Here is a 14,773-nt window from a genome sequence, read left to right on the forward strand (position 1 = left end):
ATTTCAGGCAGGACATGGGCAGACAATGGTTAACAGTATACAGCAGCTTTCAAACTCCCTGCTTTCATGGACGCCCAAAAATCAGAAAGCCACTGTAAAACCCAAGGAGGTCCTCATCCGATGCTCTGAACAGGGAAAGTTTAGAGTACGGGTTGACATTTCACACTTAGCATGTTGTTTAACAACTTTTCACAAGTCGACCCTGACTTTCAGGAAGTGAAATGAAAATGGCAGAATGTATCTGAAGATCCACAATCTAGAAACAGAACCACTGCTCTTTTGAGGGGGTGCCATCCCAGTGGCATCACCAGGGACAAACCTGAAGCCCAACAGAGTCAGCTTTATTAACCCCTCATAACACGAGAGTCCACAGCACCAGAGAAAGCGTGGGGTGTCTCTCCAAATAAAAGAGGAGACAGACTTGTGGGATTGGGGAGGATACAGTTGAGGTGAAATTTAAATGAAGCAGGGTTGTGATATGCTGAAAGCAGAGCATGGCTGTGTCCCAGCAATTTGAAATGGACCCAGAAGTCCCATTTCCTTGAAAACTCCGAAGTTTAGATGTGGAATGTGATGTCCAGAAAGCCTTTGTCTGACATTCCATACCAGGTTGGAAATCAATGCCGCTTCTGTTTCAAGGTGACTCGTTACAAGGATACACCTATGAACTGTGTAGTTATAATTTCCTTCTCATGTATGATAATGGTCTCCTGTTTGCTTACAGTAAAGTACTATTTGATCCCCTGAAACAGCTGTTTTTTGAGGGGAGGTTGCTAACAAAACAGGAAGGCTATCCCAGCTATTCAGGGGGCTGAGGCAGAAGAATCGCTTGAACCAAGGAGGCAGAGATTGCAGTGAGCCAAGATTGCGCCACTGCACTCCAGCCTGGTGAGAGAGCAAGGCTCCGTCTCAAAAAAATAAATAAATAAAACAAACGAAAAGAAATGTGGTGATGATATATTCACTTATTCAAGAAACAGGAGTGCCTACTGTGCGCTTGGTGTGATGCCAGGTGCAGAGGTTGCAAAGTGTATAGCCTGGTGAAAGGCTATCTCCCGGGAGTCTCTGCAAACTGCGGAACTGTATGATACCCCAGAGCATTGGTTTGGAGTATTTTTTTTTCTTTTCTTCTGGTACTTGTATCTAAAAGTACAAAGTTTGGAACCTCTCACAAAATTAGCACAGGAAAAATCTTTCATGAGAGCTTCTAAAGTTTTTATCTTTTTCAAAAAAGCATTGGCTTAGTGGCTTTTGAGAATAGAATTTAAGTCCTCGGTTCTTCTTGGGGGCTGGAGGTTTTCCTGCCTGGAACCTCTGCAATTCCATAATGATTCGGTAACTGGAGTGTTGATTTATAGAGGTTTTACTGCGCAAATTTTACTGTGCTCATACTTAATACATGTGCAAAGAATGTGGACTGTAGATTCATTGGACCAACTTCTTTTATATACTTTGTGAGGAAAAATTAAATGCCTATAAAATATGTCTTGACAGAGGCAGAGAGCTAGAAATAATTCTGCATTAAGGCCAAAACCATTCTAGTGAGACTCTGTCTGTGATATTATAGAGGTAAACAGTATGTGATGTAATTGATACAGGAACCTGAGATCAAAATGTACTGTTGTTGAAATATTCTACCTTTAGGTAGTGGTGTTGATGCCCTTCATAGGAACCAGATACATTCAGAACTAGGTGAAAACAGGGAAAGTCATAACAAGAATAAAACATTTTTTTCTTTCTTTTTTTTTTTTCCTTTTTTCTTTAGATAGAGTCTTACTCGGTAGCCCAGGCTGGGGTGCAGTGACCCATTCATGGCTCACTGCAACTTCCACTCCCTGGGTCCCAGTTCTCAAGCAATTCTCCTGCCTCAGACTCCTGAGTAGCTGGGACTACAGGCACATGCTACCATGCCCCGCTAATTTTTGCATTTTTAGTAGACACATGGTTTCACCATATTGGCCAGGCTGGTCTTGAACTCCTGACCTTGTGATCCACCCGTCTCAGCCTCCCAAAGTGCTGGGATTACAGGCGTGAGCTGCCGCACCCAGCCCATTGTGTGTTTTGCTACCAAGGGTGGCATGTAGAGAAGATTCTCTTTCACCCTGTCCAGAGCCCATAAGGCCTTTCATTGTGGGCTGAATGAGATGAGGGCAAAAACATGTACCGTTTCCCTGTGCGTCCTCCAGCTGCTCCCATGATCTCTCTAATGGAGCAAACTCATAACCAAAGGTTCCAGTTTTTGCTCCCACAACCCACCCCAGTCTGTGTGATCCACGCTGAGGTATGGAGGTGACATTTAAATAAAGCAGAGTAAAAGCAGGTAAATAAATAGGCTAAAAGCAAAACATAGCTGTGTTACTATCTCACTATACTCCTCTGGTATCTGGCCAGCACACTCCTGCTCATACTCAAAGCTCTGAGACCACCACCTCTGCAAAGCCTTCCTGAGTCTGCAAAGAACAGGTAGGCACTTCATCCTTGGGACCTCACAGCAATTCAAGACACATTTCTTTCCCAGCTCTGCTTGGCTTGGCTGTCTCCATGAATATACACTTTGCAACCTCTGCACCTGGCATCATACCAAGCGCACAGTAGGCACTCCTGTGTTTCTTGAATAAGTGAATATATCATCACCACATTTCTTTTTGTTTGTTTTTTGTTTGTTTGTTTGTTTGTTTTTTGAGACGGAGCTTGCTCTGTCACCAGGCTGGAGTGCAGTGGCGCAATCTTGGCTCACTGCAACCTCCACCTCCTTGGTTCAAGCGATTCTTCTGCCTCAGCCTCCTGAATAACTGAGACCATAGGCGCGTGCCAACATGCCCAACTAATTTTTTTGTATTTTTAGTAGAGATGGGGTTTCACCATGTTGGCCTGGATGGTCTCGATTTCTTGACCTTGTGATCCACCCACCTCAGCCTCCCAAAGTGCTGGGATTACAGCCGTAAGCCACCGCACCCGGCCCATCACCACATTTCAAATGTGGAATATATGAGCTACTAGAAATGGTATAAGGGTAGTTTTTCATCTTTATTGTATCCTAGATATACAAGCCTATGATTGCTTTTACGCATGTTCTGTCAACATAGCATAAAGAATGTGGATTTACCTGTTAGAAATTGAGCAAGCGGCCAGGCACAGTGGCTTACACCTGTAATCGCAGCACTTTCAGAGGCCAAGGCAGGTGTATCACTTGAGATCAGGAATTCAAGACCAGCCTGGCCAACGTGGCGAAACCCTGTCTCTACCAAAAATACAAAAATTAGGTGGATGTGGTGATGCATGCATGTAATCCCAGCTACTCAGGAGGCTGAGACAGAAGAATCACTTGAACCCAGGAGGCAGAGGTTGCAGTGAGCCAAGATTTCATCACTGCACTCCAGCCTGGACAACAGAGTGAAACTCCATCTCCAAAAAAAAAAAAAAGAACAGTTTTTTCTCTAGATTTCCACATGATTTTGTTTAATCTTCTGTCCTCGGCATTGCAGAAACACACACACAGATTCACAAAAGTGTGAGGTACGAAACTGAGCATGCACAGGACCCATTTTTTATATTTAGCCCATATACACCCATGTGTTCATGTACACACATACACATGTATACACACACGTACACACATGTACACACATACATACACGTGGACACATACACACATGTGCACACATGTACACACACACATGCGTGCGCGCACATGCACTCTCTCTTTCTCTCTCTCTCTCTCTCTCTCAGCATCTTCCACTCAGAATGTCCGAGATGGCATGTTTATCTCTTCTTTATCCAGTAAATGGCACCAGTTCTCAGGCCCAAGAGATACTGAAGAGGTGCCTTGGAAATAAAGCAAGCCCAGGAATGTGTTACTCCTCATCCCTCCCTTCTTGGTCAATCCAATTCCCTTTTTGCTTTCATGTGATGAGTGGCAGCAGCCCATGAAGGTCCCTCTTTTGCTCCCTCCCAGGTAGTGATGGCACCAGACATGCAGGGTAGATGAGACAATGTGGAGGCACAGATGTGGAGCTCATCTCATGGATGTCAGCAGTCATGGCAAGTGACCAGGAAATCCCAAGCCTGCCGGCTTTGTCCCAGTCACTTACACACAGAATAAGTCTGTTCCCCTTGTGATCTCATTGTGTGTTTTCACACACATCCTTTCCCAAAGCCTTCTCCAGTCCTTCCTGGTGGAGCTAACTACACCACACAGTTCTGTGCTTTTCATGGTCAAATTTCCCTTTGTCGGAGTGCTTCCAGCATCATGATAACGCCATCTCAGGGAAGGGCCCCATTGCTGGCGTCCAAGTGTGGCTCATTGCACACAGCCATTCACCAGGCCTCTGTCAAACTCTCAACTTGTTTCAGTTGCTTCCTAGAGTTCTAAGTCTGGAGTCATTTCATTTTTTTCTTGCTCTTTATTTTGTCTCTCTTCCCTAATGTCCCACTGACCTCTACACTAGCCCCTGAATTCACTGACCTCATTTATTATCTGCTAATTACCTGTGGTACAATCCCCTCCTTCAACATGACATATTTCTGTTTTAATCAATGTGCCTGCATATAAGTCGACCCAACTGATCCCAGATTTTTTCCAGCTGTCTGAAGCCCAGCCAGCTCCTGACCTTACCACCTTGTTCCCGCTTGCTAGCAAGTAAAGGAATAATTGAATTGCAGTCTTGAACAATGGGAGGTGGCCAGGTGCTCTCTCCCTTTCTAAAGATAATAAAACATACCCAAAGTAAGAAACCACTGCAGTCACTAGACTGAAGAATTACAGATCTGGGCCGGGCATGGTGGCTCATGCCTGTAATCCCAGCGCTTTGGGAGGCAGAGGTAGGTGGATCACCTGAGGTCAGGAGTTCAAGACCAGCCTGGTGAACATAGCAAAACCCCGTCTCTATTAAAAATATAAAAATTAGCCACATGCAGTAGTGGGCACCTGTAATCCCAGCTACTTGGGAGGCTGAAGCAGGAGAATCACTTGAACCCAGGAGGTGGAGGTTACGGTGAGCAGAGATCATGCCACTGCACTCCAACCTGGGTGACAGAGTGAAACTCCATCTCAAAAAAAGAAAAGATTTGTAGATCTGGCATTTTCCCACCATCAGAGAGACAGAAGGGCTCTGAGTTCATTTCCATGGATCTGGACCATAGACAGCATTCATAAAGGCTATAAAATGTCAAGGGAAGATAAGCAGTGGCCAGATGCTGGACAGCCCCAGCAGGACCCATCTTCCCAAGACACAGAGCATTCCTATGTGAGCCTGCATCCTTTTGCTAAGAAAAATTTGATTTCCTTTGGAGAGGAAAAGATGGCACTATAGGAGCAACTCAGGATTGCAGCTCCCCATGAAAGCGCAGAGGGTGAGTGGACACCACATTTCCAGATGGATCTTTATTGCCCACAGATCAGGAGGTTCCCATGCGTAGGAGCCCCACAGGCCACCAGCATGGCTGTTTAAGCTGGTGCAGCCGTTTTGGCCGGTGCCGCAGCGCAGCAACACTCCATACAAAATACAGTGGTCTGGTTGCCCTGTTAAACCGGCAATTTGAGATTTGGGAAGGCAGATTAGCACATTCATCTGATTAAACGGGACTTAAACAGTAAGCCAGGCCAGGAGATTCCCAGGCAGAGACGTTGTTTCAGCCAGTGCAGTGGGTCACTGCATGGGAAATCACACAGATCCCGGCGCCCTTTTAGCAGGTGGCTGGAACACCTGGGAGAGAGTCAATCGTTCAACTTAAAAAAAAAAAAGGGACTCTGAGGCAGGGAGCCAGGTGATCAGGCTCGGCAGGTCCCACCCCCACAAAAACGAACAGCAATTGGAAACTTGGGGTTGAGAGTTTCACAGCAAGCACAGCTGAAGCCAGGATGGTGCAGCTTGGTGGGGGAGGGGTATCCACCATTACCAAGGCACTCCACTCCTACGGAGGTACTCTGCCATTGCTGATGCAGCCTGCCATTGCTGAGGCGACCCACCATAACAGAGTCTGCCATTACAGAGGCAGGCCACCATTGCCATGGCAGTTCTAACCACACCTATGTAAACAGGACTACGGGGAATTACAGCAGCAGGGCGGAGCCCACAGCAGCTCAGCATAACCTCAGCAGGCAGGCAGTAACTAGACTGCCTCTTTGCTGGGCAGGACAGTGCAACAGATACTCAAAAATAAAGCCCTATACTCAAAAATAAAGCCCTAACTCCCCAGGACAAAGCACTTAAGGAAAAAAAGGGGCTTTAAGAGTTCTGCTGCAGCAGACTTAAACGTACCTGCCTAGCAGCCCTGAATGAATGACAGAGCTCACAGCTCAGCATTTGAGCTCCTATAAAGTACAGACTGTCTTCTCAAGCAGCTCCCTGACCCCTGTATATCGAAAGAGTCACCTCACAAAGGACTGATCAGACTGACATTTGGTGGGCATCATTCTGGGACAAAGATAGCAGAAGAAGAAACTGTTAGCAACCCTCACTGTTCCACAGCCACTACAGGTGTTTCCCAGGCGAGCAGGGCCTGGAGTGGACCTCAGCAGTCCTACAGCAGAGGGGCTAGACTGTTAGAAGGAAAACTAAGAAACAGAAATACTTCATCAGCAACAATCTGGACGTCCACTCAGAGACCCAGTCAGAAAGTCAGCAACTACTCAGACGACAGGTGGATAAATCCACAGAGATGGGAAGAAATGAGTGCAAAAAGGAGGAAAACACCTGAAACTGGAACACCTTGCCTCCTATAAGGGACCACAATCCCTCACCAGCAAGGGAACAAAGCTGGACGGAGAATGAGTGTGATGAAATGATAGAATCAGACTTCAGAAGGTGGGTAATGAGAAACTTCCGTGAGCTAAAAGAACACATTCTAATTCAATGCAAAGAAACTAAGAACACTGAAAAAATATTTAAGGAAATGATAACAAGAATGGACAACTTAGAGAGGAAGATGAGTGAATTGATGGAGCTGAAAAAAAGCAACATGAGAACTTCGCGAAGCATGTACAAGTCTCAACAGCCGAATTGACCAAGCAGAAGAAAGGATATCAGAGGTCAAAGATCAACTCAATGAAATAAAACAAGAAGGCAAGATTAGAGAAAAAAGCGCAAAAAGGAATTAACAAAGTCTCCAAGAAATGTGGGACTATGTGGAGAGACCTAATCTACATTTGATAGGTGTACCTGAATGTGACGAAGAGAATGAATCCAAGCAGGAAAATACTCTTCAGGATATTATCCAGGAAAATTTCCCCAACCTAGCAAGGCAGGCCAATATTCAAGTCCAGGAGATACAGAGAACACCACAAAGATATTCCACAAGAAGAGCAACCCCAAGGCACATAGTCGTCAGATTCACCAGGGTTGAAATGAAGGAGAAAATGCTAAGGGCAGCCAGAGAGAAAGGTCGGGTCACCCACAAAGGGAAGCCCATCAGACTCACAGCAGATCTCTCGGCAGAAGCCCTACAAGCTAGAAGAGAGTGAGGGTCAATATTCAACATCCTTAAAGAAAAGAACTTGCAACCCAGAATTTCATATCCAGCCAAACTGAGCTTCATAAGTGAAGGAAAAATAAAATCCTTTGGGAACAAGCAAGTACTCAGAGATTTTGTCACCACCAGGCCTGCTTTACAAGAGCTCCTGAAAGAGGCACTACACATAGAAAGGAACAACCAGTACCAGCCATTCCAAAAACATACCAAATGCTAAAAAGCATCAACAAAATGAAGAATCTGCATCAACTAACGGGCAAAACAGCCAGCTAGCATCAAAATGGCAGTATCAAATTCACACAACAGTATTAACCCTAAATGTAAATGGACTAAATGCACCAATCAAAAGACACAGACTGGCAAATTGGATAAAAAGCCAAAATCCATCGGTGTGCTGTATCCAGGAAATAAAACAAGAAGGCAAGATTAGAGAAACCCTGGGTGAATCTGACGACTATGTGCCTTGGGGTTGCTCTTCTTGTGGAATATCTTTGTGGTGTTCTCTGTATCTCCTGGACTTGAATATTGGCCTGCCTTGCTAGGTTGGGGAAATTTTCCTGGATAATATCCTGAAGAGTATTTTCCTGCTTGGATTCATTCTCTTCGTCACATTCAAGTACACCTATCAAATGTAAATTAGGTCTCTCCACATAGTCCCACATTTCTTGGAGACTTTGTTAATTCCTTTTTGCACTTTTTTCTCTAATCTTGCCTTCTTGTTTTATTTCAAACCATCTCACATGCAAAGATACACAAAGGCTCACAATAAAGGGATGGAGGAAGATTTACCAAGCAAATGGAGAGCAAAAAAAAGCAGGAGTTGCAATTCTCATCTCTGATAAAATAGACTTTAAAGCAACAAAGATCAAAAGAGACAAAGAAGGACATTACATAATGGTAAAAGGATTGATACAACAAGAAGAGCTAACAATCCTAAATATATATGGACCCAATACAGGAGCACCCAGATATATAAGGCAAGTTCTTAATGACTTACAAAGAGACTTAGACTCCCAAACAATAATAGTGGGAGACTTTAACACTCCACTGTCAATATTAGACAGATGAACCAGACAGAAAATTAACAATGATATCCAGGACTTGAACTCAGACCTGGAGCAAGCAAACCTGATAGACAGAACTCTCTACCCCAAATACACAGAATATACATTCTTCTCAGCACCACATCACACCTACTCTAAAACTGACCACATAATTGGAAGTAAATCACTCCTCAGCAAATGCAAAACAACTGAAATCATAACAAACAGTCTCTCAGACCATAGTGCAATCAAGTTAGAACTCAGAATTCAGAAACTAACTCAGAACCGCACAGCTTCATGGAAACTGAACAACTGGCTCTTGAATGTTGACTGGATAAACAATGAAATAAAGGAAGAAATGAAGTTCTTCGAAACCAACGAGAACAAAGACACAACATACCAGAATCTCTGGGACCCCATTTAAAACAGTCTCTAGAGGAAAATATATAGCAATAAGTGCCCACATGAGAAGAGTGGAGAGATCCAAAATTGACACCCTATCGTCAAAATTGAAAGAGCTAGAGGAGCAAGATCAAAAAAACTCAAAACCTAGCAGAAGACAAGAAATAACTAAGATCAGAGAAGAACTGAAGAAGATAGAGACACGAAAAATCCTTCAAAAAATCCATAAATCCAAGAGCTGGTTTTGTGAAAAGATCAACAAAATAGACCACTAGCCAGACTGATAAAAACAGAAGAGAGAGAATAACCAAATAGATGCAATAAAAAACGATAAAGGGGAAATCACCACAGATTCCACGGAAATTCAAACCGTCATCAGAGATTATTACAAACAACTCTATGCACATAAACTAGTAAACCTGGAAGAAATGGATAAATTCCTGGACACTTGTGTCCTCCCAAGCCTAAACCAGGAGGAAGCTGAAACTATGAACAGACCAATAACAAGGTCTGAAGTTATTTTAAATAACGTTCTCAAGTGGTCTCAAGTTATAGCCACACTGTAAATTTTTACTGCCAGGGTAATTTAAACAAATGATCATTTCAGATTCAACACTGTCTTGCAAACTGTCAGGTTTCTTACTACCCTCGGGCTCAGTGTGTCATACAAGATAAGCTTGAAAAACGACCGAAACATTTTCATGACTGACGAAATATTGTGGCATTTATGTTAAAAGTTAGCCCCCATGTTGCAGTTAAAATCGGAAGGAGTTGGAGTTTCAAAAAATATAAATGCCTGGCCAATTAGCAGCAAAGATAAGACAGAGTTGTAAAATAAAGGACGGCATTCTTCGCGGCAGGAGTTGCATATTGCCCTGTACCGTAGGGAAGACAGTTACTTACGAAGAAGCATCTTCAGGTAGTTGGTTCAGACGTCGCGTTCAGGGGTCGCGTTTCTCACGTTATAACCTAAAATGCAATTAAAAAAAAAAAGTCAATTAGTAATAGCTCAGTGTTGCCACCAGGTGGCAACAGAAAGAGGAAGGCAGAATTAAAGCAGCTTTTTTTTTTTTTTTTGAGAGCTAGACATTCCACTTAACAAATTCTGGCTTTTTACCGAAAATAGATACATCCTTATTAAGCCAATGAAAGTAAAACAAAAAGCATAAGGCTGTTATAAACATCCATTCAACACCAAACATTCACTCAACACAGTCATTTACTGAGCACCTGCCACCATCCTAGGTACTGGGGCTGCCGAGGTGAGGAAGTAGCCCTGTCCCTCAGAAACTCACTGTCTCATGGATACTTTATTAGAAGAATGTGTAAGATGTTTGCCAAAGGGGGAGGTAGCTGCTCTTCCGCCATTTCTTGAGTCCTATTTCTGTGCTTCAACCTGTCCCTTAAATGCAGTCTGTTTAGCAAGAATCTTTCATGATAAACTCAGGAGCTGATCACCTTTAGCAAGTCAACCCACTCTAGAAGTCTAGTTTGTGAGGCAAACACTTTCATTCCAGTTGAATGACCTAGGCAGCCTCCTCCCTCCAAAATACAAATTCACACGTCTACCCAAACCCAGTTCTTTCTCAAGAATGAAGCTTGACCCTTTTAGGACACTTTCTTTTTGATGCTTCCAGAGAACCTTAGAAAAGTTACTATTTGTGTTCATTCTATAATCATTCCACTGCCTAGGGATCTCTCTGCTGTTATCTCGGACTATTATGAAGATGGTTTGTATCTGCCTTTGAGCATATTTAGATTGTGTCCACAAATAGATTGTTGATTTCTTTTAGGGCAGGCCCTTCTTTGCACCCCCACAGTTCCTAGCAAAGACCCTGTGAGGTAGGTGTATGTAAACCCTCAAATGAAGGGGGTGTGAGTGTGCGTGCGTGTGTGAATTGTCCTCACTGTTTCTGTGCCCTCTCTTCATCAGCACCCAAATCTCTGTGCATCTCCACGCAGAGCCCAGCTTTCCCGTGTGTGGGACAGTCCTTCAGACATTCTCCTGTCATTGCAGGATCGCAGTACCCTATTTTCCGCTGTGTGCACAGAAGCACTCACGAAGAGGCTCCCGAGAGCTACTGTGACTCCAGCATGAAGCCATCCCCCGAGGAGGAGCCCTGCAACATCTTCCCTTGCCCAGCCTTGTAAGATGCCCCTCCGTCGAGGTCACTTATTATCAGGTTACTTCAGGTCGCTTGTGCACAGGACCTCAGGAGCAGATACAGTGTAGTTTTAAGTCAGTCTAAATCTGATTTAGAAATACAAGACTTGGACCATGCATAAACTGCAGTCTGGTTGGCAAGCATAACTGTCTTTCAGGATGAACCCCGGGGGTGATAGCCTTTAGCAAGTCAGCCCACTCCTGAAAAGCCCACCCTTGGCAAAGTCAGAGCAATTAGGTTTGAGCCTGGTAAGGAAAACAAAGGAGGAAGCAAAGCATGAGAAGCCAGTGTAGTTAGTGGGTGAGCTGTTTCCAGAGACAGGATAATGCAAGTCACAAAAGCATCAGCCTGGAGAGGCCAGGAAAAGTATGTCAGGAGAGATCTTGAACTGGTTCTTGTTTGTTTATTTTTTTAGGTGGGGTCTAGCTCTGTTGCTCAGGCCAGAGTGCAATGGCACAATCTCAGCATCCTTCGCCTCCTAGGTCAAGCAATTCTCCTGCTTCAGCCTCCTGAGTAGCCGGGACTAAGTGCACATCACCACAGCTGGCTAATTTTTGTATTTTTTGTAGAGACAGCGTTTCACTATGTTGGCCAGGCTGGTCTGGAACTCCAGAGCTCCAATGATCTGCCCACGTAGGCCTCCCAAAGTGCTGGGATTACAGGCTGAGCCACCACACCCGGCCTTGAACTGGTTATTGAATGACAAATAGGACACTTGAAGAAGAACGAGGGGAAAGGGCCCTAAAAGGGTCCAAACCTAATTTTCAGAGTAATAAAAATATAATTCTCACCTAACTATATGATGAGCATGGGCTGATGTCTCATTTAACTAATAACAGAGCAAATGACAAGAGGAAGGTTTGGGAAGCTGACATGGGAATTGTTCATGAAAAAGAACACTAGAATAAGATTTCTAAGGTAGCAGCAAAAATGGGTTAATGATCTACAGGGTAATAAAACTAACCTTTGGCAGTTGTTTTGGGTTTTTTTTTTTACTAGATAAAAATCATTTGTACTTTTTCCGTTTTCTATAGCTTTTTATAGAATCTTGGCCCTAACCATTGATAAATAGTATGTCAAGCAAATTTATCTTCCTTTACAGAGTCAGATGACCTTTAGGCAGACTTTTTCTTTTTCTTTCTTTTTTTTTTTTCCTTCAAGACAGGGTCTTGTTCTGTTGCCCAGGCTGGAGTGCAGTGGTACAATCATGGCTCACTGCAGCCTCAATCTCCTGGGCTAAAGCCATCCGCCCACCTCAGCCTCCCAAGTAGCTGAGACTAAAGTCATGTACCACCACACCCAACCAACTTTGGTATTTTTTGTAGAGATGGGGTTTTGCCATGTTTCCCAGGCTGGTCTACAACTCCTGGTCTCAAGCCATCCTCCCACTTCAGCCTCGCAAAGTGCTGGGATTACAGGCGTGTACCACTGCACCCCGCCTAGGCTGACTTTTAAACAACACTCTAGTAAGAGACTTCACCCATGATGATTCTGATGATTCTGTGTAAGCTGGTGCAGGCTCACACTCCCTTCTTGTTGACTGAAGGTTGTCTCTCACTCTCGCTCTCTCATTCCTGAGCTAGCTGGGACATCGGGGAGTGGTCTGAGTGCAGCAAGACCTGTGGCCTGGGCATGCAGCACCGCCAGGTCCTGTGCCGCCAGGTGTACGCCAACCGCAGCCTGACGGTGCAGCCCTACCGCTGCCAGCACCTGGAGAAGCCCGAGACCACCAGCACCTGCCAACTCAAGATTTGCAGCGAGTGGCAGATCCGGACCGACTGGACCTCGGTACGCAGCACGGCAGCCCGTTCCAGCCCCCTCTCCAGCTCCCGCCACACTCTCCAACCTCCCCCAACAAGACCTGAGATGGGTAACCCTGAGTTCCACAGGAGGGAACCCATCCCGTGGGGGTCTGGACAGCTGTTTTTGCAAACCATGGGATGTACCGATAGTTCAGTTGAGTTCAGGGTAGTGTGCGCCTCCCACCACCAACTTTATGGGTGAGCCCAGGGGAGTCCTGTAATACCGGCCTCATCTGTTCTGTGCATCATGGCAAAGTGAAGGTTGGCAACTGCTGGTACAGCCAGCTCCTTCCAATCTTCCCCACCCATTTCATAGATGAAAAGACTGAGGCCTGGAAGAATAAAGTGGTGTCAACCAAAATTAAGGCTTGTTAAGGCAGAAATAATTTGATAAAGATTTATTGGAAGCCAATGTAAAGACCAACCCAAAAAGACACACCACCAACGTTGGACGTGGTCCAAAGTCTGTGACAAGTGGAAAGGCTTTTAGAAGAAAGTTTAGAAGAGAGGGGACCCCTTGAATTGGAGTTGTCTTTTTCATTGGAGGGCACAGCACAGAGGTTCTAATCACTGGCTACAGATTAGAATCACTAGCATACAGCGTAAATGTATTACATACAGGGCAGTAACCCGAATCAGAAATAAATCAGCAAAACTTTATGACTCAGAAACAAACCGTTGTCCTCTTCAGTGTCCACAGGTTACATATTAATCAGTATGTCAACAGTTTGAAGAATTCATAAGATCTGAGGAACTCACAAGAATGTTCTTTACTCAGAACAGGATATAAGCCACGATCATAAGACCTTCTTCCCAGGCAACTTAAAACATGGTTGATTCTTCAAGGGCAGAGGTGCACGACTTAACCCTTGCCTGCCATGGCATTGGTCCTGTTTATAATTTGGTATCTTGTTGCCACAGAGAGTCCATTTGGTCAATCTTATGATCTCTCAACGTTAATGCTGGTTAGTTGTGGCTGGAATTCAGAAGGGAGGTGGTATGACAGGCTGTGTCCATCCTCCCATCCTATTGTGGCCAGGAACTCCGTGTTTAAAGTTTCTCTGGGGCCTCCTTGCCTAAGAGGAAGCCTGTTAAGTCAGCTGGAGGGCTTAGGATTTAATTTTTTTTTTTTTTTTTTTTAGTAAAGACGGGGTTTCACCATGTTGGTCAGGCTGGTCTTGAACTCCTGACCTCAGGTGATCCACCCGCCTTGGCCTCCAAAGTGCTTGGAGGCCATCACGCCCAGCCAAGGATTTAATTTTTAGTTTACAGTAGGCGAGACATCTAAGAAGGTCTTGGAGAAAAGGGTTGTACAGTTTTCTAGGGCTCAGATCCCTGCCCCAGGTGGTGACAGGGATGACTAGGCCTCAGCATGGTCTCATGGGGCTGGTAACAAAGGCTGCGGGCGCCATGCTGGCAATTCTCTCCCAGAGCTGAAGCCAGTGTGCTGTGTGTTTCAGTGCTCGGTGCCCTGTGGAGTGGGACAGAGGACCCGTGACGTGAAGTGTGTGAGCAACATTGGGGATGTTGTTGACGATGAGGAATGCAACATGAAGCTCCGGCCAAATGACATTGAGAACTGCGACATGGGACCCTGTGCCAAGAGCTGGTTCCTCACCGAGTGGAGTGAAAGGGTGAGTGTGATGGCAGGCATGGCGCCGGGGACTGAGGTCTGCCAGCTGCCCCCGAAACCATGGGAAGATCAATCACGAGCTCAGAATCCCAAGGCTGATTTCTGGCTCTGGTGCGGGCGGGGAAGCCCAGAGAGGAATTATCGTAGGCTTCTATCCTTACATGAGGACTGAGGGGCTCCAGAGGTGAGGAGTGGGTGAAAACTTGATGGAACTCTCCTTAGCACTCCATGTGGTCACTCAGTCGTGCTAGGTAAAGT

At 45.0% G+C, this 14,773-nt stretch overlaps 1 protein-coding gene across 2 annotated transcripts in view; it reads left to right on the plus strand.

Moving 5' to 3' along the window:
- THSD4 (thrombospondin type 1 domain containing 4) overlaps positions 1-14,773 on the plus strand; it is a 672,648-nt gene that overhangs the window by 624,923 nt on the left and 32,952 nt on the right. For both annotated transcript variants that reach the window (XM_035259084.3, XM_035259085.3), the window contains 3 exons: positions 10,933-11,062; positions 12,664-12,868; positions 14,343-14,516. In XM_035259084.3, the coding sequence (XP_035114975.1) occupies positions 10,933-11,062; positions 12,664-12,868; positions 14,343-14,516 (509 nt within the window). The remainder of the gene's footprint in view (positions 1-10,932; positions 11,063-12,663; positions 12,869-14,342; positions 14,517-14,773) is intronic.

The sequence above is a fragment of the Callithrix jacchus genome, chromosome 8, assembly GCF_049354715.1.
Source record: "Callithrix jacchus isolate 240 chromosome 8, calJac240_pri, whole genome shotgun sequence".
NCBI classification, from domain to species: domain Eukaryota; kingdom Metazoa; phylum Chordata; class Mammalia; order Primates; family Cebidae; genus Callithrix; species Callithrix jacchus.